At 42.2% G+C, this 16,116-nt stretch overlaps 1 protein-coding gene and 1 pseudogene across 1 annotated transcript; one reads left to right on the top strand and one right to left on the bottom strand.

Annotated features, from left to right (window-relative positions):
- The first annotated feature begins 4,275 nt into the window (after positions 1–4,275).
- Positions 4,276–4,389, top strand: LOC122734225 (annotated as a pseudogene).
- Positions 4,390–12,956: 8,567 nt separating this feature from the next.
- Positions 12,957–14,255, bottom strand: LOC122733957 (rab GDP dissociation inhibitor beta-like). The gene has a single exon (XM_043974653.1). It carries the CDS (start codon positions 14,253–14,255, stop codon positions 12,957–12,959), a length of 1,299 nt encoding a protein of 432 aa, XP_043830588.1.
- Positions 14,256–16,116: the final 1,861 nt, after the last annotated feature.

Below are 16,116 nucleotides of genomic sequence, written 5' to 3'. Positions count from 1 at the left end.
GGTGAGCTCATCAGCTCCCATAGATTCTACTGTCATCTTTTCTCATAGGATTCTCAGATCCATTTATCTACCCCTACTTTTGCTCTTACCCTGCAGCCTTACATCATTAACTGACATCTCAGAGTGGATGTTCTGTAGGCATCTTCAATTTAACATGTCCAAACCAAAACTCATTATCTTTCCCTGAAACCCTCTACTCTTCCAAACTTTCCTGTTACTGTCAAGGACATAGTCAGTAATCCTCCCAGTCACCCAGGCCTGAAACCTCAGTGTCATTTTCAACTCTTCACTGTTTCTCCCCCCATCTATCCAATCTGCTGCCAACTTGCCATGGTAAAAATATGGGAAAAGGGTCCTTCAATGACCATTTTTTAAAAAGTTGTTTTGATATTTATAGCTGCTCTTTACGTGGTGGCAAAGAATTGGAAGTTGAGGGGGTGCCCATCAATTGGGGAATGGCTGGACAAGTTGTGGTATATGAATACAATGGAATACTATTGTGCTATAAGAAACGATGAGCAGGAGGAGTTCAGAGAAACCTGGAGGGTCTTGCGTGGGCTGGTGATGAATGAGATGAGCAGAACTAGAAGAACATTGTACACAGTAACATCAACATTGAGTGTTGATCTACCGTGATGGACTATATTCTTCTCACCAATGCAATGGCACAGAAGAGTTCCAGGGAACTCATGATGGAAGAGGATCTCCAAATCCAGGAAAAAAAAAAAAACTGCGGAGTATAGATGCTGAATGAACCATACTATTTCTTTTGTTTTTGATGCTGTTGGGTTTTTTTCTATTTTGAGGTTTTCCATCATTGCTCTGATTTTTTTTCTCTTATAACATGACCAATGCAGAAATAGGATTAATGTTATTATGTATATATATATATATATATATATATACACACACACACACACACACACACACACACACACACACACACACACACACACACACAACCTATATCAGATTACCTGCTGTCTAGGGGAGGGGGGAGGGAGGGGAGGGAGGGAGAAAAATCTGAAATTGTAAAGCTTGTATAAACAAAGGTTGAGAACTATCTTTACATGTAACGGGAAAAAAATAAGATACTTTATTAATTTTTTAAAAAAAGTTGTTTTGATGCCTTTTGATGTTATATCATAGCTACTTCTGGAAATACCATGCCCCTTCATGATCCCTTCAAGATTTAACTCTCTCTCATGACAAAAAAAAACAAACAAAAATAACTAACACTGACAGCATCTAACAATGTATACCACACTCTGCCCTAGTAGTTCCCCACCTCTCTGCTCTGAGGGGGGAGGTGTGTTTCGTTGTCTGTTCTCTGGAACAATTTGAATTTCTTCAGTTTCTTAGAACCTGATTCCCCTAGAATGTGCTTTTCATTTACATTGGTGTTTTCATTATGGATATTGTTCTTCAAGTTCTGTTTATTTCACTCTGTATTAGTTCACAAAAATTTGCCCATGGTTTTCTGAATTCCTCATATTTGTTATTTCTTGCTGTATGATAATATTCCATCATAATGATGTGCCACAGCTTATCTAGCTTATTTATCTGATTTTTTTCATTATTTCTTTGCTGACCCCTTTCACCTTCAAAAAATTTGAGAACTGTAGCAATCTAAAAGCATTTTCAGCCAAAATAACTTCCTGTCCCTCCTGATCTCACAGATTATTCACTAGGAGAACCAATTAGTTCTTTCTTTAAGCTTCAGAAGCACTTTGTCACCTGAAGACAAGCGTTGCTAATCATATTAGACAGAAGTTAATTCCTCAGTAACTCGCCTCCCAGCAGCCCACATGTCAGCCAGGGTAGCCGCCTACTTATTTACAACGGCATGCGAGTGTGACTTGTTATGTTTGGAGACTAATGCGCATGAAAGACCCTGTCATCTCCAAATGATGGGCCTACTTTGTTTGGGAAGTTTGAATTCTGGAATGTCTGAGCCCTAAAGCACACTGAGGTGAGCTGTCTCCTGGGGAAAACTCTGTCATTTCTCTTCAAGACTAGAATTTGACTGAATTTTTGTTGTTATCATTAGGTCATTTGTTCTTTTCCATTTTCAATTCAGCGAGCAACTACTGAAAAGGTTCTCTCAAAAGGCAAATTAGTGTTTAGCAACAATACTAGTAAATTGTAGAGCTAAAAAGCAAACAATATATGTTGTAGACAAAGGAAGACTTGTTCCGGTTTGGCTTATTTAATTGTATTGGTTAGAATTCTTTCTGGACATTTCTTTTTTGATGCCAAACTGAAATGTCATCTGAATCCTTTTGTCATTAGGATTTACCAATTTAGCCTCTTAGTTCTTCTAATGAAAAAGTGTCCCAAGCTAGGGAAGGGGTCTGAAAAAAACAGGAGGAGGAGGAAGAGAAGGAAGAGGAGGAGGAGAATAGGCATTAACTTAGTATTTGAAAGTTTGCTAAGTACATAAATCTTAAAGCATTATCTAAATGGAAGCTTTCATTATTATTTTTCTTATATTCCCACCTCAAACATTTACTAGTGGTGTGACCTTAGATTAGTCCCTGTGTTTGCCTCAGTTTCCTGAACTGTAAAATTGGGGTAATAATAGCACCTACCTTTCACAGAGTTGTTGTAAGAATCGAATAACATAATATTAGTAAAACACTTAGCACAGTGTCTGGAACATAGGAGATGCTATATAAATGCTAGTGATTATTATTATTATTAAAACTGGGTCTGATGTGTAGAAAGTTCTGGATGTGTAGCAAGAAGCCGTCTCCTTACCTGTAGCATGGTGGATACCATGTGGCTCAACGAGAGGCAGAATAAACATCTCTTGCCTTCTTCTCCTCTCACTCTTCTCCAAGGGAAACTTTAATTCCTGCCAGGAAGGGAAACAGGAAGTTGGGACCATGGTGACTCTGCTCTTCTCAGAGAGGGGGAGTACGTAGGTAGAATTTTATGTATCTGTTCTCTTAAAAATTGTTGGTCTATGGATACAATTGGATTCAATCTAACTTCTGCTTACTCTGTCATTACTGGGAAGAAGAGTGATCTCTAGGCTCTATATACAAGGATTTTCCACCAAAATGCCAGTTCCTGAATGAACACACATAGAGAATAGAAAAAAAAATATCAACATCAGTAGCAAAGCATAGATCAGAGAAGGTATACATCAGATAATATATACCAGATAATACAAAGTGAAGGAGTTCTCCCATTAGGAGTGAGATAACTCACTTCAACCAAGAGGGAGAGTCCTGGCCCTCACCCAGGGGAAGTCCCCTGAAGTCTCTAGGCTATCTGATTCAACCATTCTGCAGGGCAGGACTTCTTAAACTTTTTCCACTTCTGACCCCTTTTTGCCAAAGAAATGTTTACGTGACCCCAGGTATACAGGTATATAAAATAGGTATACATAACCTTTTACTGTTGCCAAATTTTTCACAGCTCTCATATTCAGTTATGTAACCCCATGTAGGGTCTCGACCCACAGTTTAAGAAGCTTTGCTGTAGAACAATTTGGGACCATGCCGAAAGAGCTATAAAACCATGCATACCATTTGACCCAGCAATAACACTACTGGTCTGTATCCCAAAGAGATTTTTAAAAAGAGAAAGGGCCTATATGTACAAAAATATTTACAGCAGCTCTTTTTGTGGAGGGGCAAAGAATTGTAAATTGAGGGGATGCCCATCAATTGGAGAATGGCTAAACAAATCGTGGTATGTGATTGTGAGGGAATACTACTCTGCTATAAAAAATAATGAGCAGGATGCTCTCAGAAATACCTGGAAAGACTTACATGGACTGATGCAGAATGAAATGTACTGTGTACAAAGTGACAGCAACAATGTAAGATGATCATCTGTGAATGACTCAGCAACACAGTGAATGATCCAAGAGAACTCTCAAGAGCTTTGGATGAAAAATGCTATCCATCCCCAGAGAAAGAACTGATGGTGTCTGAATACAGATTGATGTATGCTTTTTCTTGAGTTTTTTGTCTATGTTTTCTTTCACAACATGACTAATATGGAAATGTTTTGCATGACTACACATGTATAATCTATACCATATTGCTTGCCCTGGGGTGGGGGAGGGAGCAAGAGAAATAATTTGGAACTTAGAATTTTAAAAACAAATGTTAAAAATTGTTTTTTCATGGCTAATCCAGAAATATGTTTAATGTGATTGTGCATATATAACCTATATCAGATTGCTTGCTGTTTTGGGGAGGGGGGGAAGTGAGGGAGGGAGAAAAATTTGGAACCAGAAATCTTATAGAAACAAATGTTGTGCCCACTTCAGCAGCACATATACTAAAATTGGAAAGATACAGAGAAGATTAGCATGGCCCCTGCGCAAAGATGACACGCAAATTTGTGAAACAAATGTTGAAAACTATCTCTATATATAACTAGAAAATAATAGAATTTGCTTGGCATGTGATTTATATAAAGATTAAGGAAAAGAAAATTAAATTCTCATAAATTAAAAATGTTTTTACAGATAATTGGAAAAGTAAAACACTAAATAAAGTCTCCAGTCTATCAAGCTGGGGATAGAGGCATGATGGAGACTGTCAGCTCCTCTCAGGTCTTCCCAGAGTCTTTTCCTTTGGAAACCTGGAACAGCATTGGCCACTTCCATTTTCCCTCTTGAAGCCAGGAATGCCTAAAGTGACTTAAAGTTGAAAGAAAATCTGAAGCTTGAAGAGTCTAGAAGAGAACTAAAGAAGGTAGCAGCTCTCCCTCTCTCCCCAGCTCCATCCCATCCCTCACTCAGGACAGGGCCTTCATCTCCACCAATGAGGAGAAAGTCCCCTGCTAATGGATTTGGGGACAGGGATCTTCTCCTCCTCCCCCTCCCCCTCCCCCTCTATTCCATTATTCCCAACTAACTGGAGATGGGCAGCCCCGATGCTGAGATCCCCCCATTGCTCTCTAATTCCCTTCATTTCTGTTTCTCAAAAACAATGATTCCTTTCACTTTTCTGGATTAATTTACCATGCATGCCCTGGAATATTTCACATTCACTTTAACACTCATCTAAAGAGGTTTCCACTGAGTTTTCATTTTCAGTTGCTTGTGTTCGCAGTTCTTCAACTTTCTTTTTTCCATTCTTTCCTAATACCCAACTTCTCATGCTTACTTATTCAACAGAGAACATATGTTAAAATTAGGCTGGGATGAAGCTCCAGGTCACCCAATTTCACCCAATAAAGTGTAAAGCAGAGCCAGAGATATAACGCTTTGGCCCAACTTTGACCAATTTATTCCTTCAAAGGAAGGGATGATAGGGGACTAGAAATTATGCTACTTTACGCTTCCTTGGGATTCCTTCAAAATTTCTCTTCATCTCACCTCAAGGGAGCCCACATATAACCCAGAGTATTTCCTGGGTCCCAGAGAAAGGCAACTTGCTTATAGTTACAACGGGAAACAGACGCTGTGTCTGCTCAATGATAGCATTCTATTCTAGAAGGATTCTGTGGCAATAACATGTTGTCAAGATTAAAACTATTTTTGCCCCAAGTAATTTATTCGGAAAAATAAATTGTTCAAAAAATAAGATGAAAAAACCATGAGGCAGCTAGGTTGTATGAGAGTTTAGAGTTCTGGACTTCTAATCAGAAGCAAATGAGTTCAAATCCTGCTTCAGATATTTACTTAGCTGTGTGGTTCTGGGTAAGTCAGTTAGCCTCTCTCTGCCTACATTTTGCCACCTGTAATACAGGAATAATAACAGCACCTATTTCACAGCATTGTTATGAAGGTGAAATGAGATAAGATATGTAGAATGCTAGCTATGACTAGCATTGTTATTATTTTTGTTTATTATTAACAAAGGTTCAGCAATGCCCAAATAAGTTTCCATTTGTGGGAGGAAACCACACTATTACCTCCTACAAAAACAAAACAAAACAACAAACTCGGGGTGGGGGAGGATTTGGAGCAGTTGGGCACTACCCTACCTTCCCAGAAAGACTGTTGATATACATAACAGCAGCTCATAAGATTAGAGATCTGGGAGGAACTTGAGATGTCACATCATTTTACAGATGAATGACTAAGTTTTCTCACCTCAAGATAATAAGACCAGAAAACCAGGGGTGGTGCAGTAACACTGGGGACAGGGGAGGGTCAAGGGGCACTGCCACCTACTCCTGGGCCTGCCACTGGGAACCATCACCAAACCCAACAGAAGTCACCATATGCTCTTCAAGCTCACTCAATGAGTCTGAACTTGAATACATGACTGGATACCACTAGCAAGTGTCTTGAAGTGAGGGTGTTCTGAACTTCAGTGCCACCAGCCATGGCATCACAGGGCACTCAGTGGTGCCTGGGGAGGTCCCGGGCCCCTTCCACTTCACTGGGGACACATAAGTTTCACAGCTTCCAAGGGTGTTCATGGGAGGAAACCACAGAACCACGGGCAAGCAACATTAATTCCTCTAGCAGTGATATAGCTTTTTGAGGGGGAGAGGGAATAAATTGAACAAGGTTTGTGATCAATCATAACTATACTGGACACCACCTCATGGGCATAATGATGGGTATTAATATGGCACTTGAAAACTTACAAAGTACTTTAGATGGACCTTAAAGTGCTAGATAATGGTAAGCTATCATGAGGAGTATAATATTAGTTATTCCTGACTAGTTAGAGATGAGTAGCCCTACATGACTCTCTGTTTCTAAAAAATGCCACTGAGCTGATCAAGGGGATGTGTTTCAGTCCCCAACTGTGAGACTATGTTATTAGCCTTTCAAATGATCTGCAACGAGTTGGGGGAGGGGAGGGTGGCATTATCAGCCTGGATCCAGGATGCCACATTTTGCAGTGAGGGGTGGGATGAGGGAGGGGCAGTATTGATGCTCTCTTTTGATTCCCGATGTCTGGTTAAACAAGCTTCCCAAGTCACCCCTGAGAAAATCAAGCCTATACTAAACACTAACATCAACATGTTGATGGTGATCTCCCTGGCCAATCTCCCCGAGTCATAAATTGTTTTCAGGAGCCTATGAGGACAGAGACACAGTGAGCATAAACTACAGCCTGCAACCCTTTTTGATCTTGGTCCTTCCTCCCCTGGCCTTCTGTCACATAAGGTAGAGTGGAAGAAAAGTGGATTCTTCTTTATCTGTCACCTTGAAGTTGTCTGTGTAACTCCAAATAAACCTCAGACATTCCTCTTTAAAAATAATGATAATAAAAAAGAAAAATAATGATAATGATAATAATGTGAGACAGTGAAGCAATACTGGATTTGGTGTTAGAGGATCCAAATTCCAATATTTGCTCTGCTACTTACCATAGGTGTCCTTGGACAAGTCACTTTAACTTTCTGGGACTCAGTTTCCTCATTTACAAAATGAAAGATTTAAAATGGAAAACTTCTAAGTTTCCTGGAGACAGCTAGATGGCTCAATCGATCAGAACACTGGGCCTGGAGTCAAGAAGACCTGAGTTCAAATTCAGCCTCAGACACTTACTAGCTATGTGACTCTGGGCAAGTCACTTAGGCTCTGTTTGCTTTAATCCACTGGAGAAGGAAATGACAAACCACTCCTATAACTTTGCCAAGAAACTACCATGGGCAGTAATTGCATACTATGGTCCACAGGTCCATGAAGATTTGGATACAATTAATTGACTGAACAACAAACAACAACAAAGTGTCTTTACAGCTCTAAATCTGAGATCTACAAAAAATGTCAGTTAGCTAAGTCTAATTTTAACAATCATTTCATGGCTAGTGTATACAATGACATGAAAAGGCAATGTGATTATACCTCCACGGTTGTGGCACAGAGGAAGAAGTCTAGTGCTTTAGGGAAAACATACCAATGTGAATTAGGTCTCTCCTAGGAAAGTGTGTTCTATTCAGATTCAATCCCTCCATCCAACAGATCCTCTTTCAATATCCTTACCCCTATCAGTTTTCCGTTCCATTTTATATCTCAGCAAAGAAGCCTTGCTGTCCTGCTTCTTAATCACCTGATGCATGAAAGTTGTTATTGCTCTACACTCTAGGTTGCTGATTTTTTCCTATTAATGAATTCTACCAAATCATTTAAGAATTAAGGAAATGTACCTTTCTCTTGGAGTTCTAATTAACAAGTACATAAATAATAAATGTGGAGTAGGGAATGAGAACTTAGGAATGGGCCAGAGGAGTGACAAAGTATAGAATGATGGGTAGGTCTGCTCCACACAAAGGCAGCTTAAAATTACTCTTATGTCATCTTGTTTTGGCTCTTATAAACTTGGAAAGCTCACATAGTCATTAAGAAATTCAGTATATTTTCAACAGGTAAATTTCTTACTTAAAATATACATCCCTCCCCTTGTGTTCACCCTTCCCTTTCTCCCTGTCTTGCCACTGGACTTTAATGACTCAGGAAGAGAGAGTAAGGCTGGTGCAGCTCGATTCACTTGGATTCGGTTCACACATGAGTCAAGACATCACCCTGTGAAGTCATTGGTCCTCTTTGAAATGAAGGACAAACAACAACATGTTGAAGTTTTCAGAAAGTGCTCTTTTGAGGGCCTTCATCTAAATGAAGCCCTAAGCCTTAAGGTATATGCAATATCAATGACTTTAGATATCTGCAGACAAGCAGGATGAGAACTCACACCTCTAAATATACAATTTATATGGGAAATTCAGTTACATGAAAAGCCCACTGCCTTGAGAGTCAGGAAACCTAGCTTCTCATTCTTGATCTACTATATGACGATGGGGAAAATTGTTTGCCTTCTCTGGGCTCCAGTGTTCTCCCATGGAAATGAGATAGTGAGAGGAATGTGGCATGGTGGATAGGGGCCAATCTTTGCAGCAGGAAGAGGGAGTTTTTAAGTTCTGTCCCTGGCACACACTAACCACTCATGCTGCATGAATGCAGGCAGCTTTCTAATGCTACTTTATGCTTTAGCAGTCCCAATTCCTGGGAGTACCATGATCTGGAGAAATCACAGATCTAGACCCCAAAACAAAACCAACCAAATGTTGTGGTTTTTTTTTTTTAATGGAGGGATATAAGAGACAAGTTCCCTTTTAGCTCTGACATCTTATGCATCTATTTTATTCGTGAAGGACATAAAAGCTCACAGGTATGTTTTGCAATTTTATATATAGATCTTTGATACTATGTGGCCTTTTTAACATTGTAAAACAATCCCACGCAGATTTTTCTCATATATCCTTAAGTGTCATGGGAAACCTGGAATAATCTGGGACTAAATCCTGCCTAAATCTGACACTACTAGCTATCATGGCAAAGTAATATCACCTCCCTACAGGGGTAAATAAAGGCAAGGACATCTTACCTTCAGTTGAATGAGACAGTTGAAGGTTGAGAATGTCCAAAGAATTCCAAGAACCCTGCCCCTGCAACTGAATGTTTGCTCATCAGCTGCAACCCAACCCCTTCATTTTATAGGGAAGAAAGGTCCCTTTAGCTTTTCCTCATCTCTCAAACAGGGATAAGAATATCTGTAGCATGTCTTGGAAGGGTCATATAATGATAACCTTCATCAGGCACTTTGTAATGCCAAAAGCCCTGGCCCTCTCTAACTACTATCTCACTAGGTGAGCTCATGAACTCCCACAGATTCTACTGTCATCTTTTCTCATAGGATTCTCAGATCCATTTATCTGTCCCTACCTTTGCTCTTACCCTGCAGCCTTACATCATTAACTGACATCTCAGAGTGGATGTTCTGTAGGCATCTTCAATTTAACATGTCCAAACCAAAACTCATTATCTTTCCCTCAAACTCTCTACTCTTCCAAACTTTCCTGTTACTGTCAAGGACACAGTCACTCATCCTCCCAGTCACCCAGGCCTGAAACCTCAGTGTCACTTTCAATTCTTCACTGTTACTCCCCCCATCTATCCAATCTGTTGCCACATCTGGGTTGACTGTCTCTTCAAAATGTCTCTCATATGCATCCCTGTGAGTGGACACCCACACCTGATATAGGCCATCATCATCTGATGCTGCAATAGATCTCTAAATGGTCTCCCTGCCTCTACTTGGGAATTAATCCTCCGTTCAGTTGCCAAAGTGATCTTTCTAAAGTACAGGTGTGATGATGTCACTTGCTACTCAGTCAACTCTAGTGACTTCCTTCAGGTATCTGTCTGAATTGACAGACAACAGCCTCATCAGTGGGGGAGCATTTTTTCAGTTACCCACATTAATCAAACAGCAGGTCAAGGTTCTCTGTATGTATATGTATGCACACGTGTATGCAGATGCGTACATGTTATGTGTGCATTTATACCTATTCATACCTATTTACATATATACATGTATATGTATATACACACATACATATAAAATATATCCTTGATAAATAAGGAGGCCCCTCATAGTGACTATAGTTCCTCAGGCACAATTTATACAGAATGATAACAGTAAATAGCAAAGGTTAGTACTGTTGGTGCTGCAAGGTCCCTAGGCCATCTAGTCCAACTCTCTTATTTCACAGATGAGGAAAATGAGGCCCAGAAAAAATTTGTGACTTCCCCAGGGTAGGACAAAGTTGGCAGAGCCAGGATTCAAATCTTGGTTCTCCAACCTCAAATCCAATGTTCTTTCTCCATTATAACATGAAGTCTCCAATGCAATTACATCACATTGATTAATTATAATTACGCTTCAGATTCTACTTGATTCCAATGTTGATTGTGTGTAATAAGTGTATTATTGTCTAATGTCATTATGCAGCACATGATAAAGAGCTAAACAATAGGTATTTCTGCATGAATATTGACAAAGAACCACTCTCTCAAGTTATGATTTAAATTCCTTCTTTTCTTCAGATCTAGCTCAGGTTCTCCACTCACTGTTATCTAACTTGATGTGCACAATCACCTTACCATCAATGGCAGATATTATGCCCATTTTTTGAAGGCAAACATACTACTTAAGTGATTTGCTTCCTTATTAGCCAGTAAGAACCACAGCTTGAACTCAAGTCTTTTAACTCCTATCTAAAATGCTTCCCACCAAACCCTACTAGAGAATAATAGCAATAATAATAATTCACATTGATACAATGCTTTTTTAAGGTGTGAAAAGCTCTTTCTATACATTACTTCATTTGATCACAACAACCCCCTGAGGAGGCTATTTGTCATCCCCATTTAACAAATGATGAAAATTGTAATTAAGAGGCTTAATTGACTTGCCCAGTATCACACAGTCAAAAAGTTTCTCTAAGGAAGGATTTGAAATCAGATCTTCCTAATTTACACTCTTTCCACACTCTACACCATAAAGGCTATTTAGAAGGATTATATATTCCATGGCCTCCTTATTTCTGGTTTCAAATGATTTCATACCACAGCAGAAAGACAAAATTATGTTGTTACAAATTGATCATCTAAAAGAATTTGATTAATCACCTCCCATCCATGGTGTCATGGAATTCCTTAATACTGAATACAGCTAAGTTCCAAAGAAATGTACTGAAATATACCTTGTAAGTTAATGCAAAGCATGTATTTTGTACTGGCTTTGGCCAAAGAACTATTATTTGCTATTTTTCATCTTTTACAAGTTGTCAGCCTTGAATATTTTATTATCAGTGGGAACCATATTAAGTTTAAGATTGTGGAAGAATGCCTGGTTTTCTTCATCCAAATCACTAGAAATACTTAAAAGATGAATTGGCAGTCAATAATTCATAGTTCATAAAATTTGAGTCAAGTAATTGTCATTTAAAAAAGGTAAATGTTTCTACCAGAGGAGAGATGAGCCTCTTTATCCTTGTGTCAGGAATATAGAAAAGCAAACATGGAACTGATCTTGTGACATGTGAGATTCTACTTCCTTGAACAATTAATATGACCTGGGAATGTTGTGAATGGAGTGAGATTGATTATTCTTTTTAACATCACTGAGAGTTGTGGTTTGGGAACCTTTAAACAAAATTCTTGTTTAAAAAGAATCACCTCTGGCATTTAGAATGTCAGGTAAAAATGCCTTTACAAAAACAGTATAATGGACATAATCAGGGAAATTGGTAAAAGAGTGATTATAAAAGGCAAACCACTGTCATGATGGAATTCTCAGTGGGATACCAAGGTGCAGATAAGAACTTTAAGTGAGATGTGAGGTTGGAATGTGATGAACAATTTTAAGAACACTACTACCATAACTACTAGTTTCAATCATATCAGTTATTTTAAAAGATCATAGATGGTCATCTAAGCCAAAGGGACCTCTAAGGGAAGAGCTAGAGGTTATTTAGCCCAATCTTATGTTAAAGTTGAGAAGAGGCCTAGGAAGGGGAATAGTACAAGTGCCCAAGCACCAAGGGATTTAAACTCAGCTACCAGTGATTCTTTGTTGCTATTGTTGTTTTTTGAGGGGTTTTATATAGAAAAAGAGAGGAAATAGTCAAGTTGAACAAGATGTATATGAGTAACCTGACCATAATGAACAACATTCCACCTTTAATAATATGATTTTTAAGGCAGAAATTAAGAGTATTTTACTGGTTAAGTATTACTTCAGTTTTTCAAAGATGCGGGTGCCTGTTATGTTTAAGGGAAAGAATTTAAACTCACAGTCTTTCACACTCCAAATCCTAGAACCCATTACCGACTACATAAATGAATAGAAAATAAGATTCTCTGTCACTGTAGGTCAGAACTCAACAGTTATGAAAAAGATTTCACACATTTTGGGGAAGGATTGGTACTAGTCATTGCTTCTAAAAGACCTTAGCTGGGGGGAGACAGAGGGAGATGGGGAGACAGGGGGAGATGGGGAGTTGGAGGATAGTTTTCATTCACTCCAACTTTTTAAGGATAAGGAAGAAAGAATTTCATAGAGCAACAGATTTCCATGATGTTTCCCTGGGGGAGTTGCTTTATTTCTCAGCTATCCAAATTTCTCCCATATTTGTAACATGTTGTAATTTTCTCCCCCGACATGATGGTCTACAGTGTTTCAGTCCAATTTCAGTTCGGATCCTGTCATCTTTCTATAGATCTCCTTTATATCGTCACAGGCGCTCTCAAAGTGCACGGAAGCATCGTAGCTGGTCGTTACGAAGATCTGACTTTTGGTCCCCAAGTCAGTGGGCACGTGGAGGTCACTTACGGAAAAGAATTTTTGCTCAATGGGCTCCAAGAGCTCCAGAGCCAGCTGGATTTCTTTTTCGGGGTCTTTACTCTCCACAGCTGTGCTCACTATGGCGATGTATTTGCCCTGTGTGGCCACGTTGTGGACAGATGAAGTGAGGAAGATGTAAATGTCCGATCTGCGGTTTGTCTGGGCGGAAGGGATGATGATAAGTCCCGAGTTGGCCCCATTGGTGTTTTTAACCGGGTGGCTGAGAATGCAGATGGCCCTGATGACCTGGCTGACCTTGTTCACTCGGTCTGGCACATAGCTGGGGTCGCATACCAGCTGCTTGCACCTTGCGATCTGGCCCTCTGACCTGATGCCCACCACTCGGCCGTCCCTGATGAGTATCTCGTCTACTGGTCTGTTCATTAAGAAAACGCCGCCTTGGCTGGAAGTCACACGGGCGAAAGCCTGTGCCAGCTCTCCGATCCCAAAGCGTGGGTAGAGGTAAGGGCTCTTTCCGTTCTTGGCCAGGGAAAACGTGTACAGTTGGATCTTCTCCAGGGTCTCGACGCAGGGGTGGTCCAGATAGCTGTTGGTTCGACTTAGGGCCAGCGCGTGTCCAGCAAAGTCCGTGACATCTTGGCCCAAGTCGAATCTCTGGAAGAGATCTTTAAAGGTCGTCTTCCAGGGATCCACCCCTTCGTATGTCCGGGGGTCCTGCTCGTTGAAGTTAAGGGCGTACATGAAAAATTTGCGGAATCGGCGTTTCTCGAAGAAGCCCATGAGCCCGGAAGCCAGGGCCTCGATCTCGGTTGAGGGCACTTTGTGAAGCCGGCTGCCCTTGTATAGGTAGCCGGCGTCCACCACGCGGAAGTCCAGGAAGCGCAGCGCATCCAAGTGGGTCAGGATTTTCACCAGCTGCCCGCTGGCCATGAGGAACTTGGGCAGCAGGTCCACCTTCCAGGCGCGCCCGCGGCCCATGGTGGCAGGGGGCGAGCCGGGCACGTTGAAGTGGCGGTAGGCCATGTCCAGCGGGCTCAGCGAGGCACTGTCCCCGCCGTGCTGGGCGCTGCGGTCCACGTGAAGCACCTTCTTTCCGAGGGAGGCCAAGAGGCTCCCGAGGGCGCACTCTTTAAGCCCGGTGCCAAGGATGATGACGTCATAGTCTTTATTCATGGCGCTGCAGAGGTGTGGCTGGGGAAGAGGAGGAAGAGTAGCAGCAGGAGGAGTGAGGAGAGGAAGGAGCGGAGGATGGATAGATGGCGGAGGAGAAGCAGAAGGGCTACGAGGAGGACAACAACGACGACGACGACGAGGAAGACGCTGAGTCGAGTGAAGAGAAAGGTGTGGAGAGGCTACGGTGTGGAAGGATGACGACGAGGACGACGAAGACGACCACAGCAAGGATGACAACGATGACGACGACGATGCGGTGGTGGTGGAGGAGACGGAGGTGGTGGCCAGGAGGGAAGAAGAGCGGGGGGTGGCAGGCTGAGAGAGGAGCAACAGGAGCAGGAAGAAGGAGAGGAAGAGGAGAAGGGAAGAAAGCAGCGCAGGGACAGCAAAGGCGAAGATGGAGATGAAGACTAGGGCAGAGATGGAGGTGAAGACGGAAGAGAAGATGGAGGAAGAGATGGTGACGATGGAGGTAGAGATCGAAGAGAAACTGGTGGAGGCAGAGCCGGAGGTGCAAGTGAAGAAGACAGAGCCGGAGCCAGAGGTGGAAGGGAAGGGGCCAGAACCGGAGCCGGAGCCAGAGGTGGAAGCGAATGGGCCAGAACCGGAGCCGGAGCCAGAGGTGGAAGCGAATGGGCCAGAACCGGAGCCGGAGCCAGAGGTGGAAGCGAATGGGCCAGAACCGGAGCCGGAGCCGGAGCCAGAGGTGGAAGCGAAGGGGCCAGAGCCGGAACCGGAGCCGGAGCCAGAGGTGGAAACGAAGGAGCCGGAGCCGGACCCAGAACCGGAGCCAGAGGTGGAAGCGAAGGGGTCGGAGCCGGACCCAGAGCCAGGGGTGGAAGGGAAGGGGCCGGAGCCGGAACCGTAACCGGAGGGGGAGCCAGAGTCAGAGGTGGAAGCGACAAGGATGGAGAGAATGTAGACAGAAGTGGAGGTGAAGGCTGAAATGGTCTAGGTGAATGAAGCTTCGCTGCGGCGATCTCAGAGCCGGCTACTGAGAGAGAGCTAGCTGGCATAGGTGGTGCTCACGCCAGAAGGAGAAACGGAATGGCCAGAGACTAGTGGGACCCTGTCGCTAAGGACGCACCCCGGTTGCTAGGGCCCGTCACAACACCCAGCATTCTTCGGTACTCCTGGGCAAGGCCCAATGAGGGAGGAGGATATCTGTTGTCAAGAGACGCTTAGCAGTTGCTATGGCCCGGAAGGAATGGGGGAGGGTACATAGAGGAAATTTAATAAAAGTTGCTAATTGATTATTAGAAACAATCCCCTCCCTGCACCACAGTGCCCTCTTTGGCTGGAGTGCAGCATCCATTCCCTTCTAAATTTCCATCTCCTTTCTCAGGCTTAGCACTGAGGGGATTGCTTCTGCTTAGATGCTTAGCCTGCACTTAGAGAAACTGCTAGCAGGTCAAACACCTGATGACCAAGGGCTAAACACAGAAAAAACAGCCAAATATTTGGAAACCTGGAGTTTTGGACACTTGATTATCCCTCTAGCCCCTTACCCCTTAAATAAATAAAATTAAGACTCTATTACAATAGTTGAGAAGCAATATAGTGGAGAAAAGGCTGGCATGAGGACAACCTCATTTCAGAACCTGCCTCTGCCGCATCTTGGCCATTTGACCCTGGGCCCAGTCCCTTGAGCCCTCAGTGCTCCAGACAACAAAGCAGATAAGTTCATCTGCCTCACTGAAGGGAGATTTCACACCTGGAGTTCCCTGAACTGTTGAAATTACAGGCCCTAGGTGCTCTCCTCAACCCCCTCCCCAACAAAATTAAGCAGCATTAATAAGTGAAAAGTACTAAAGGAGCAGGGTTTTGAGAGAAAAGAGTGCAGAGACAGCTAGTTCTATTC

Source organism: Dromiciops gliroides, chromosome X (assembly GCF_019393635.1).
Source record: "Dromiciops gliroides isolate mDroGli1 chromosome X, mDroGli1.pri, whole genome shotgun sequence".
NCBI lineage: Eukaryota > Metazoa > Chordata > Mammalia > Microbiotheria > Microbiotheriidae > Dromiciops > Dromiciops gliroides.
Note: the sequence above shows the minus strand (reverse complement) of the source record. Positions and strands in the feature narration are given on the sequence as shown.

Bases quoted from the DNA above. Each gene is read 5' to 3' on its own strand.
- LOC122733957 (XM_043974653.1), bottom strand. From the start codon at position 14,255: ATGAATAAAGACTATGACGTCATCATCCTTGGCACCGGGCTTAAAGAG.